This window comes from Montipora foliosa, chromosome 14 (assembly GCF_036669935.1).
Source record: "Montipora foliosa isolate CH-2021 chromosome 14, ASM3666993v2, whole genome shotgun sequence".
Lineage (NCBI taxonomy): Eukaryota > Metazoa > Cnidaria > Anthozoa > Scleractinia > Acroporidae > Montipora > Montipora foliosa.
Window position 1 is genome coordinate 19,050,368 of NC_090882.1, and position 12,911 is coordinate 19,063,278.

At 38.0% G+C, this 12,911-nt stretch overlaps 1 protein-coding gene across 3 annotated transcripts in view; it reads right to left on the minus strand.

Moving 5' to 3' along the window:
- LOC137985126 (centrosomal protein of 128 kDa-like) overlaps positions 1-8,043 on the minus strand; it is a 50,008-nt gene extending 41,965 nt beyond the window's left edge. The window contains exons 1-5 of one of the 3 annotated variants that reach the window (XM_068832621.1): positions 7,810-8,043; positions 4,026-4,407; positions 2,474-2,566; positions 1,850-1,927; positions 1,056-1,147 (exon numbers count right to left, since the gene is read on the minus strand). In XM_068832621.1, the coding sequence (XP_068688722.1) occupies positions 1,056-1,147; positions 1,850-1,927; positions 2,474-2,566; positions 4,026-4,343 (581 nt within the window). In that variant the 5' untranslated portion in view covers positions 4,344-4,407; positions 7,810-8,043. The remainder of the gene's footprint in view (positions 1-1,055; positions 1,148-1,849; positions 1,928-2,473; positions 2,567-4,025; positions 4,408-7,809) is intronic. The other 2 variants (XM_068832620.1, XM_068832622.1) reach the window with 2 other exon arrangements.
- Positions 8,044-12,911: the final 4,868 nt, after the last annotated feature.

A 12,911-nucleotide genomic window follows, 5' to 3' on the forward strand; every position in this document is an offset into this window, starting at 1 on the left:
TTTTTGCACTAAAATTTTCGTAAATGAAAATCAAAAACCAAAAACATGTGACAGATTTGTGTGTGGGGGGCAACATCAGCAACTAAACTAGTCAAACCGGTTCTCGACTGTACAATAACCAAGTGTACAAATAACTACATATACAACATCGTGGAATATTTTTACTAGTTTTGTGTGTTTTTTTGGACAATATGGTAGGTACTTGGTGTCTCTTTTTCTATTGTTTCAAATTTTTTTAAACAAGGTATAAAACGTTCAGTAATTATACAATTACCCTAACCAAACCCTAACCCTAACGCTAACCCTAATCCTAACCCTGAAGGTTTTACTGTGTTTAGATAATTTTACACAAAAGATAACCACTAAATGACAAAATACACCACGTATCTTCCTACAATACTAATACAGTTGGATAATAAGAAATGTTAATACCAAATTTGAGCCAGTTCTGCAATAAGAATAATTGAAGAAGCAGGAGACTTGTTTGAAAGAGCAAAGCTCTATTGGGACTATAATGGATACTAAGGGGCTATTTACAGGAGACTGGGACAATGCTTGGTGCCTGGTTTCAGGACAAAATGACATCTTTTGTCTAATAAATATATCACTGACCCAAAAGCACACAGGCTTGAGATTTCTGGAAACGGTCTGAGATTTGTTTGCATCTACATGAGAACAGTACAAACTCAGACTGGTATGTCTCGTCTACCAACCAAGATGAAGTCAGACTGGTCTCATGTAAACGCAAAAAAAAAATGTATAGAGGCGGATACAAACTCATGCCAATCTGAGTTCACCCCATTCTCATCAGGTGTTTTATTAGAAGCAGGTACCCAGGTACTAGCACCCGTCTACCCTGAGTGCAGTACCCGCCTTTGCTCAAAGCAGGTCTCAAGATCAAATGCCAGACTATATATAGGGGTGCCCACTTTAATACTCTTTCACAAGGACCCTTCTACTTTAAAACTAATTAATTAATTAGCCAGAGAATTCTACAAGCACTGATGTCAAATGAACACCCTGCTCAACAACACCGCTGCAAACCAGATTCTCACCTTGCACGTTCCTCTCGTTCTCTTTCCAGTTGTCCTGTTAAGCGATTTTGTTCACTTTTAAGGTTTCTCACTGCCTGCCTGAGTTGTTCAACCTCAGCAGAAAAAAAGGGACATCATTAATCATATTATTACTATTCATAGTTTTCACACAACTATTTAAAGATAGATACCGTAAACACCCACAGATAAACCACACTCGTTCCCCAAAAATCATCGCTAGAAATCAGGGGTGCGGCTTATCAGAGGGAACATTTGAAAAAAGGGTCCAGTTTTCCATCTTCATGTCCAATCTAATGTCTCAGGTTACTGAGCTAACAACGTTCTGCTCACATTCTTGTTTTAATGCAAGAATCTATGAAAAACTGAGTTGAATGAAGAAATTCCTGTCAACAAATACCAAAAAAAGATCAATCGTGTGTCAAAGTTGGTAGAAACGATGTTCATTATATTAAAGTGCCGAGATTTTGAGTAAGACTTTGAAGTATTTTCTGTTTCAATTTTAATCGTGAGTTTACATTCAATGAACAGTGGATGAAGAAGACTTCTCAAGACTCAACTTTGGATTTCTTTGGATTTCTTTCAAAAAAACTTTTTTTTCCAAAATTTGAGCTGCTATTAAAATTCAGGGTGCAGCTTATTTGTACCTGCGGGTGTGAACAGTATGTCCAAGGACGTCCTTTTAAATTAGATATTACATACGTGAATTAAGACAAAAAAGCAATGTATTATTAAATAAAGACATCACTGAATTCATTGTTCTATCATAAACAATGCTTGATTCTTCCATCACTTACATCAGATCGAACATCTTCATCAAACCGCACAGGCCCTCTTTTCATTGCTGGTCTACCACGCTCATCTTCAGATACGGACTATTCAGAAGAAAAATTGCGGTCAAAAGTTTGCATTTTGTTTTGAAAATTATCAATAACCTGGTACCAGAATGGTAATGAGAATATCTGGATTGATAATGAGCTACAGGCTAAGAGTGCTGATGATCAAGGATGACAGGGTAGAAAGGACACTATAGGAAAAATGGCACAAAGGCCTTATTAAGCGTGCCAAAGGGTTACATTAAGGATGGTGAGTACTATTGTTATTGCGCCAGAGATGAAGAAAGCATTCTTTGAAATGTTTTGGAAAAGCTAAAATTCAGAATAATACTAGTTGATCTAAGGTTCTGGTGAAAGAAGTTGTTTTTGAGAAAAGTCATCTGACAGAAAAGCATAAAAAGCTTCACCAGAACAGGTAATAAAAACACTGCCTCACTTTTGCATTTCTCACATTGCTTTGCATCATTGTATAGGTTTAAGATTTAATGTTAGCAGTAAGGATTTTGCAAATTTCAATTCTAATGAATTGGTACTAAGAAACAGAATGGAGAAATAGCAAAAGGAAAAGTATTGACATAAGCATACCTGGGATGATGGAGGAGTAGCAGGAAGGCGTCTTCGTCGAGAAACTCTCTCTCTTCTAAGAATATCAGCCGACTTTTCTAGCTCTGCCCTAAGCTAAAAACAGAAGCAACAAGTGGCTGCCAGCTTTAAATGTAAGTTCAGCCCCTTATATTTTATACTAAGGGAGGAGAAAGTGGGGGTTACGATAGGAAATTCCTTCATTAAAACGATGTGATCAAGAGTATTCGTAGACTTTCGAAAAGTCCTTCGTCTAGATACGCGCGGAACGAAGGACTTTTCATACTTGATTGGCGCCAATTTAGCGACCCAAAAACGGGTCGCTGAGCTAGGCCAATCAGAGTAGTCCTCGTGGACCCCAGGGGATAGAGTTGTCAATCAAAATTTGCCACACGCAATGAAGCGTGATTTTCAAACATGCTACTAAGGCCACCGGATATTCCAAATTACGCGACCATCAGAGGAAAATAATTGAAGAATATCTGTCTTGCATAGATCTGTTTGTGTCTTCTCCAACCGTAGCTGGGAAAAGTCTGACCTTTGAACTAGTCCCATACGCTTTTGGTCGTTTACTTGGAGTGGGTGGCAATGCTATCGTCTTCGTAATTCTTCCACTGATTTCACTCACGAAAGATTTGGTCTCTTGCCGGTCGCTATTTAGGAGACAACACATTTAAAATCTTAAGTATAAACGGGTGTCTGGAAGTCCCGAGGCGATTCTCAACGACTATCAACACATTTTTCGTCGAATGGAACAAAAATTTTTAAAATGCATGTGTATTCATCGACGAGAGTCATTGTGTCGCTTAGTTTCACTAAGATGTATCTTTTAATCCCGGTCTAGTACGTCTCCTACACCAGAAGCGTACATGATCTTTCATGAGTGAAATCAATTGACTTTCTTGACGATTCGAAGCTTTCCCTTACTTGCTAATCTTTCGAATATATTAGTCTTTCGCTTCTATCAGCACAAATCACGGCACAAGTGTTGGTCCAGAAAATACCACTGGAGATCTCCTTTTCAAGCGGCGACTCGAGATTGAAAAAAAGCTTTCGTTTTATTTCATCTTTGTTTCTGATACCTTTAGCACAAAGTTAACAAATTTCCTCTTTCGATTTCGTAGAAACAAACATGTTCGACTGTTTTCATCGGATGGCGCCGTCAAGTTCAGGGCTTGCGAATGACGTCATCCTCTTTTTGGCGCGAGACGCAAATGAAAACTTTGCAAGCGAGACAAGTCGACCTCTCGCGACTTCATCGCTCGCTCATTCACTTCGCGTACGAAAAATCACGATTCGCTCGCCGAAACATTTTCTTCTGGGGTTATCGTGAGGTCGACTTGTGGCAAGTCTAGAGTATTCGTAGTAGCTGCCTCATTTGGCACTCTACAAAATTGGTTTTATCAAATTCAAATAGCTAGCAAAGCTTTTTATCATCTGTGTAAACTTGGTTCTTACTTAAGAGCCACAGATAAAAGTAGAGATGATAAGATAGAGACAGCACAATTTATTGATGTATAAATTAAACTTATTACTTCTTCAACTCTGAACAAACCTTTGCAATTTCTTCATCTTGCTCTACATTGATATCTCTGTAATGCTCCAGCATGCGATCTGCGGTAGACAGAACCTCTGTTGTTGCTTGCAATGATGCCGCCAGGTCGTCAACTTTGTCTGCCACCACCCCGCCCATTCTTGACCTGCCTGTGGCTGTACGACTTGCATGCCGAGGGGGTGAGGCAGGTCTAGAATATGGTTGGTGTAGATGACTTACGCGAAGCGTGCTTCTTCTTGGAGGACGACTTGATGCCACGGGGGCATCATAACTCGCACTGTCATCAGTTTCATCCCAAGGACCAGAGCTTGTTGCCATCCATGAAATGCTAATCACATCTCATCAAGAACAGCATAAGTAAAGTGAATCTGTACAGCAATACCTACAGATTAAATAAAAAATATCTTTACCTTTAAATGCCTCCGTCATGCTAATTAGAATCATAAGCCACTTCAGCTTGGTTGATTGTCATTCCATGACAGAATCGTTTATTTACAATGATCACATTTGAACAATGAAAAATGCAAAAAGGACCAGTTCTAAACAGAATCTCAAATGATGTTAAATGATCTTATTAGAAGAGAGAGTTCAACAGGTTTATTATACAAAGATGGCTTCACATCAATGGAACTCCTACTGTTTTTTTAATTTTTTTTGGCAGATGTCAATTTAAATTGTCCACAAAAAATTGCTAGGAGATGAAGTGCTTCATTTTCCCTAATACATATCGAAGCCATGCACATGGTAAATTTGACCTGAGTACAGTTTTAACTTGTCAAAAGTGTGATTTCAAGGTAAATATATAACAACCTCTCCATAACAGTTTTAACAGCACAAAACAACAAAACAATACAATAGTTAATTTATTTACCATAAATACAACATTTTACATCTCAAGATGGAATTGAAATGAAATTAAGGAAAAAATAAATGGTGAGAAAACAGGAAAGAAACCACAAGGCTTGCAATTAGTCAGGTTTCATCAATGAAAATAAACTAGTCTATCTGATATAATATTACAACATGGACTAATAGTAGTTAACTTTGACCTGATGCATGTGTACACACACATACACGCATACACACACAAACAGATATTAAATGATTTAGTTAAGTTAATTACAGCCTTACTGAAGTTAATACTTAGTGAGAAGAAATTCTTTAAGCTTGCTTTTAAAAGAAGCAGAGGAGGAAGAACTAGTTAAATCTCAGAATTCAGCGAATTATAGAACTTTCGACCTCGAAAGTAAATTGAAAACTTCCTGGAGTTGGTTCTGCACAGTGGCAAGTGGAAAGACTGAGCATTCCTAGTATTATAATCATGGATTAATTGATTATTCATAAAAAAGGGTTATTGAACAACAAAAACAAAGGCGTATTTTAATAGTATTTTTAATTTAATTCAATGAGATCATATCAAAGTGAAGAGTAAAGCATAGACAGTTTTGTTATTGGTATGAAGGAAAAACAATGGAGAGATGACATACAGGCAAATTCTTTTCATTGCTATTCTGTGAGGCTTCTCAGGTTACAGCAAAGAAAAAAAAAGAAGTATGATCACAAATAAACAATTCCACAAGCACAATGGATTAACTGTCCACCGTTATTGCTTGACATTACTAAGCAAACATTGTCTCTATGAGCTGCATTGGTATTTTTTCCAATTAATTAGTGCAGTAAATTAATGGGAAATCAATACGAGCAATTCCTAACCAAATGTGTCGTCAATTCACACCATTTATAAATGCAAAACACAATGCCTTTCTATTACACGTAACTTGTAAAGTAATGCTACCTAAAATAAACCTCCCAAGAGAATACTTGAATGTAAATAACATAAGTGCCTGGTTGTTGTGGTTTCAAAGGGATTTAGAATTCATCAATAGGGTTTCACCTTTTAAAGCTGTTTAATCTTGAAGTTCACTTTTTAATTCAAGTCAGCACGTAAAAGAATGTCAGTTTCATGAAGGATCAGAAAGAAAGAAAATAATCTGTACACGTAAATATAAATTAAATTCCCCATGTTAAAAGAATTAAAAGTAGAAATCAGCCTTGCTATTACAAAGTGTCCTAATATAACACACATGGACATTAGGGTTCTTAACACAGATCAAAAGAATCATTTCGAGCTCAGAAAGCTGTAAAAGAACATCCACCCAATTAAATTAAGGAAGCTTTGTGTCATTAATCACTTTACTACACAAAAATGTACAGTGTATTGTAATGTTCTACACAGAGGGGCAGACCAAAGGGCATACCAAAAACAGCAAGTAATGGACATGTATTCTCTCTTACAATAATCTGCAAGATTATTTGAATGATCGGAAAAGAACACTTTCAGTTCTGAGAGGTTCCTCACTAAGGAGGGAATTAGGCTTAATATAATAAGGCCTTGATTTTAAAATGAGACACTCCTATCAAAAAATTGGGATGATTCTTCATACATGTACCATCAGCTCACTTCACTGCTACGAAGACATCTTGCCAAATTAGTCAGTAAAGTAAAAAAAAGTCCAGAATTCATACATGTATGAAGTTGCATTTAATTTGTTGACTCTATTATGTCTTCAATTATGTAAGATTGCTTTGACTTATTAATTAAGTTCACTGTCACAACCACCTATTTATCTGTTAGCGGAAACTGGCTTTGAGAAAGTCTATCACACAGGCTACTTCTTGTAAAGAATGAAGCACAGGTTACAATCAAATTACATGTAATCAATTAGGGTACACATTTGTTTGAATCAGGGGATAACTAAAGCCAGGCGTCAGTTGTTCAATGGTCAGATAACTAATTATCAGTGGAATAAGTCACTATCCAGCAGTTTCAATCTGGGGAAAGATTTCAGTATTTGCCATGTAATAGTAAATTATTATGCATTGTCTAAGCACATCTAAGTAAAGGAGTGTATGAAAACCTTATGAATGAAGGAGGTAGTTTCTAAAGAAACTGTGGTGCTGCATTGGTGGGGAACTAGTATACAAAAATTTGGTTTTATCAACGGCGTTGATGATGTAAAAATTGGCCACCGTACAGAGATTATAAAAGCTGAAATTATAAATCATAAATTATAAAAAGCTGAAATTAGAAATTATAAAAGCTGAAATTATAAAAGCTTTTATAATCTCTGTACGATGGCCAATTTACATTATCAACTCCGTTGATAAAACCAAATTTATGAAAACCTTATCCAACGTCTAACGAAGAGTAGATTTTATACTCTGGATAGTGACTTATCCACTGGATAAACTTATACAGCCTTTCGAACAACTTCGGCCAGGTAAAAATACCGTGAAGAATTAATATGAGGAAGATTATTACAATAAGATAGTACATTAATTTTATACCAGTTGAGCACCATTCCTGCTTGCGCTGTGGCTCGATCTTTCAGGTAGTGATAATTAACGTAACGGAGTCGGATTTCAAAATAAGCTTTGGATAAGGTAAAGAGAAAATGAAGATCCAGGCAAAAGCAATAACTTTATCGAATTAACGACCACAGCATGTATTGTTTAACTGCTACTATTTAAGTGGCGATAAAGGCTTTGAAAAGGTGTTAAAGAAGTTCTAAACTTGCATATATATTGGTGCACACATGATGAAATAAATAGCCTCATCGTCTCTAAGGTTTGTATGAAAACGTACGACCAATTTATTTTTAACAAATAACGTGATGTCCGTTTCTTCAAACATACAATCGACGACTTTTCAGGATAGTATCGCTGATATTGCCATTTTCAACTGATAAACTGAGAATGATATATAGTACGTGAGTTTACTTACCTTGCGACCAATTTAACAATTGCCTTTTCCAGCTTTCGCTTTACAAGCGAACCCAAACTTTCACATCGGGTGTATCAGTTCTCTTTTTATACTCATTAGCTATAACCCAAGCGCTAAATTCCATTTCATTAAGTTACCTTGTTCTCAATGTTCGTGGATTTACATATTTTAAGCTTTCTTTAGCCGTTAAAAACAAAGAAAACCAGAATTAAATCGAACCGCGCAAAATTATTTACATACTCGGGGTTGTGCTCTCGTTTGGGGATCCGCTGACCATTTACTATACGGACGCAGAGTAAGGCTAAAACAAGACGCCTGTAATGGCGTATCCGTGGAATTCATAAACAATTAACACAAATTGTCCAGTTACAGGGAACTACGGGTCGAGTAAACTTCGGAAACCAGAAAGATAAATCTGTAATTCAACTCGAAGTTATTTGTTGTAAAAACAGAAAGAGGTTATCTCTTATCAGACCGATATTACTGCTATTACCGGTAAATTTGCAAATGAAAGCAACGAGGTCGTGCTTGGTGGTATCAGGATACGGGATACTTAGGTAAAAATTATAGGGATACGGGATATTTAAAAAACCGAACTGGCATTAAAAAAATTCCAACCACAGGAATTAACGGTATACAGGATATTAAGGCCAAAAATAATAATAAGATACGAGACACTTAGATCTTCCCCCCGCCCCCCACTCCCCTAATGGGGCCTCAACAATCAGCATAGCAATACTACTCGAATTTATACCTTTAGTAAAGGTTTTTGAGGAATGTCAGTTTAAGGACGGTGCCTACTATCGCTATTGCGCATACGTTTTGCGCATCTCCAGATACTCGAGTTTCCTATCGGTGATGCTTACTGATACAGGGATATTTTTGCGTGGTTTAAAACTATCCGGAGAAATTAGATCCTAGTAAGTGCTCTTGGTATCCAAAAAGAAAATTGGGGGTATGCATTTTTGAGAGATAATTAAGCTTCAATTTGAGAAAGAACGCCATACATTGCTTTGTATTTTAAAACTGTTTACAAATATTATTCACAAATTATCTCTGGAAAATGCGTGGTTACCCCCAATTTTCTCATTGGATTTCAATAACACTCGTTAAGATCTACATTTCCTTCATAATCATAAACCGGGGCAAAAATACCTTTGAATTAGTAGGCACCGTCCTTAAAAAGGTGAGATTTCTTTGCAATGAATACTGACTGGAGATTGGCCAGTTCATTCGTTTGCTTTAGTTTGTATATAAAACAAAATAGACTAATATTGTGTGTTTTTGTATTTGATTTATTTTTTGTATTTGGTTGTTTGAGGCTATTTTTCCTAATATTCTTTTCACGTACGAGGTGGAATGGATGTCTTTTTTTGTTATCGAATGTCATTGACTTGACCTATCACATACTTAAGTGTCTACTATACTAAAGTTAAGCCCGTTCGGATGGGGTTAGTACTTGGATGGGTGACCACTGCGAAGTACCCGTGACAACGATATCTAATTTTCAAGTTAAAACTTGCTTTCATTTTTCATTTTTTTTGGCCGTTGAAGGCTATTTTCTTATCTTCTTGCGTCTTTTTTTAGCTTTTTTTAATTCCTGAAATGGAGCTTGATCGATTTCCACCTCGTTTTCTCTTGTTTCCACTGAAGTCTGTTCATGGGAGACCACTGTGAATTGTCCCAATTATGTATAATTTTACAATTGGGACAGTCTTTCATCTCCCCGGAAAGGGAAGGAGATGGAAGACCCTGAAGTTTCCTCTGAAGTTAAAGGCGTTCGAGTGGGGTTTGAACATCGCAAGATCCGAGTCATTGTTTTCTTTTTGTATTTGGTTGTTTAAGGATTTTTCATAATGTTCTTTCACGTTTTTTATTCCTATATTAGGAGGAATGGCGTTAGAATTCCCAAACAGTGCTTTCTAATAGCGGGTGTTTACTCACAATGGCCAAATGAACACACTGGTTCGATTGATAAATGCTTGGCACAATGGCCGATTGAACAAAACGGTTCGATTCACAAAATGTTTGGCACAATGGCCACTTGAAAGCACTGGTTCGATTCACAAAATGTTTTGGAACGACTGAACAAACTTGTTCGCAAGAAACAGGTCGATTAGAGTATTCGTTCTATGTAATAATATTCACAGTGGAACGCACAAGAACGAAGCAAGATCTAGAAATAACGTTGAAAATTCTTCTTACCTTTAAAGCTTGCCGTTCTCAAAGAAAAATCATCTGTCCACTTCAGCAAATACTTTGAGATGTGAGGTTACTGTGTCAATGGAGAACCGTGTCAGTCCTCGCGAGCGGAAAGGGTTCTAAACTAAATTTTTGCTGAAAACACAGAACTCCGTGGCCGCGTGATTTAACGCGCTTCTTCCACACGTTCATTTCACCAGCTGCAGAGGACTCAGGTTCGAACTCACGAAGAAGGAATTACTGTACGGAGATGTGATTATTCCCCCGGATCCCCAGTTTGTGGGTAAACTCAATTTCCGCGGCGTATGCACACTTGTGACCACGATGCAGGAAAAAAAAAAGTAAGAAAAAGGAATGGGCCCGAATTGTTACCGTGGCTGCCTTTGGCATCCCACTGGATGAGAAAGCGTGGAAAATTATCATTGGTAGCACTAATAAATTTATTAAATACAGCACACTCCCGATAACTCGAACCCGAACCAAAGTCGATTTCCCCTGGATTTCCGTATACATTTACTGCAATATTACCCTCGATAACTCGAACCACCGCGCAGCACCGGTTGAGCACCGGGCTGTCATGCGGGAGGTCGTGAGTTCGACTCCGGCCGCACAACACTCAGGGCCTTAAAATAACTGAGGAGAAAGTGCTGCCTTTGTAATTAAATCTGCAAATGGTTAGACTTTCAAGTCTTCTCGGATAAGGACGATAAGCCGGAGGTTTCGTCTCACAAATAACTTCCATGTGCATTAGTTCCCTGTGAGACGTTTAATAAGGAATCCACACACTATTCGAGAAGAGTAGGGGATGAAGTTCCCAGTGTTGTGGCTGTCCTCTGTGTGTATATGGGTGCGTGGGTATAGCAGGTCCCCATCAGCTGAATAGCTGCCAAAACTTCAACCTGCTCAAACAAAATAACAAACTAACCTCTCGCTAACTCGAAGCAATTTTCGTTGTCTTAGAGGTCATCCTGTATATATTTTTACCCTCGGTAACTCGAACCACATCTGTCAACACGTGACAAATCAAAACAGACAGTGTGCTGCAGTCCATAGCATTTAATTTATTTTGAAGCAGCCTTGTAATCTATGTTCTTTTTTGCCTTTTACAAAAACGTGTCAGTCCAGTTCAGGTTTAGCTAGTGTACTGTATCTTCATAAAGAGTTGCTGCTTAACTCTTAACTACTGATAACTCGAATTCCCGTTGACTCGAACCTTTTCCAATTTCCCTTAAAGGTTCGAGTTATCGGGCGTCCACCGTGCAGCGTTTCCAGTGTTTTATTTAGCCTCCCACGCAGAGTTTCTGATTCCAGCTGGCTGTAAGCTGTGCTCCAAAGACAAACATGGACCGTATAACGGTAGCCAGAGGCGCCAACGCGCCATAGTGTGCTTTTGAATCGACCTTTTTGAGCTGCGTCGTTGCTGTATTTGCGACGACGATTAGCGTTGACAGCTGTTGTTATTGTTATCATGCTAATTTGCATTATAGTTTTCCAAGAAAACGAGTTACCCTTCAGAGTAGTTTGTGACATACAACACAGAGATTGAACCATCCCTCTAAGTAGTTCGGCCAAGGGACAGACGACTTCTGGTTTTGTTTCGTGATACAGCGCATCAATAGAAAAGAAAATAGTTATATGTTTGCTATAGGTAACTCTAGAGATACATCTCAGAAGAGTACAATGTTTAAGGTTAGGGGCACTTATCATTTTCTTTCTGTTTGATTTTCTTCCAACAGAAAATCGTACAGAAACGCTTGCTATGCATGCCGAGAGTGTTAGATTAACGCCCGCTGGAAAGAAGCTTTGTATCAAGCTGTAACTGAACGTGGCATAGCTATCGTGAAGTTGGTAACTTTTGAGCTGGATTTTCGGCTGTGTTTCAAGTGATTTAGACTCTCATCAACTATGTACTTAAGTATGCCTAGTAAGCAAGCGAGTTAATTAATTATTCTTGGGTTTCACTCAGGTGATCAACGGCCATGTTTTTCAACGAAAACAAAAGAATACGTTAGCATAATAATAGCTTTCAATTCCCGGAGGATTGGATCGGGACACCAACATGGCAGCCACTTCATTGTTTGGGGACACACCAACATGGCGAAGTGGTGAGAATTGACATTCCAACAAATGTGGCCCGAGTTAAATTCCGGGCAGGTTTTTACTCGGGTGCTGTGCATCGTTTTCCCCTTTTCAAAAAGACCACTGTATAATTTGAATTGAGTTAAATTGATTTGATCTCTACGTGCAGTGTCCTTAAGTAAGTACTAGGGAGTTTAAGATCTACGACGCGACGGCAACGAAAACGTCACAAATTGTGAATATTTAATGAGCAAAAACAATAACTTTGCACCCTCTGCACGTGCATTTTTCATTTTTGTACATTTCTTTCACGTTTTCTGCAAATCTACGACGTGAAATTACCAATTCCCAGTGAGAGAACGTGAGCACAAGCGAATTGAATTTGCTGTCGTAGCTTCAACACCGCACCTCCTAATTCAGTTCCTGGAAAGTTACACTAGTTTTTAGAAGTTAGACAAGCCGACATAATGGTGAAAAAGATTAATTGACCTGAAGTTGCAATTTTAAATGACGTTTTCGTTACCGTCGCGTCACAGATCTTAAACTCCGTAATGCCAGCGCTACTTTAAGAGGTCTTTATACTTAAAGGGAGTGTATCACGTCTCTGCTCATGGGCAAACTGTCACGAAAGCCCATTTAATTCCATTGTTATTGAAACAATCGAAAGCACTGATGACGAAAACGGAAACAATGCCATATAAGTGGAGTTACTCATTGCATCATTTGCTATATGTTATGGACCCACTGCATGCGAATAGATAACTCGTGCGTTATGACAACTCGTGCGTATAATAAAATGCTCGACCCGTACAATAAATTCG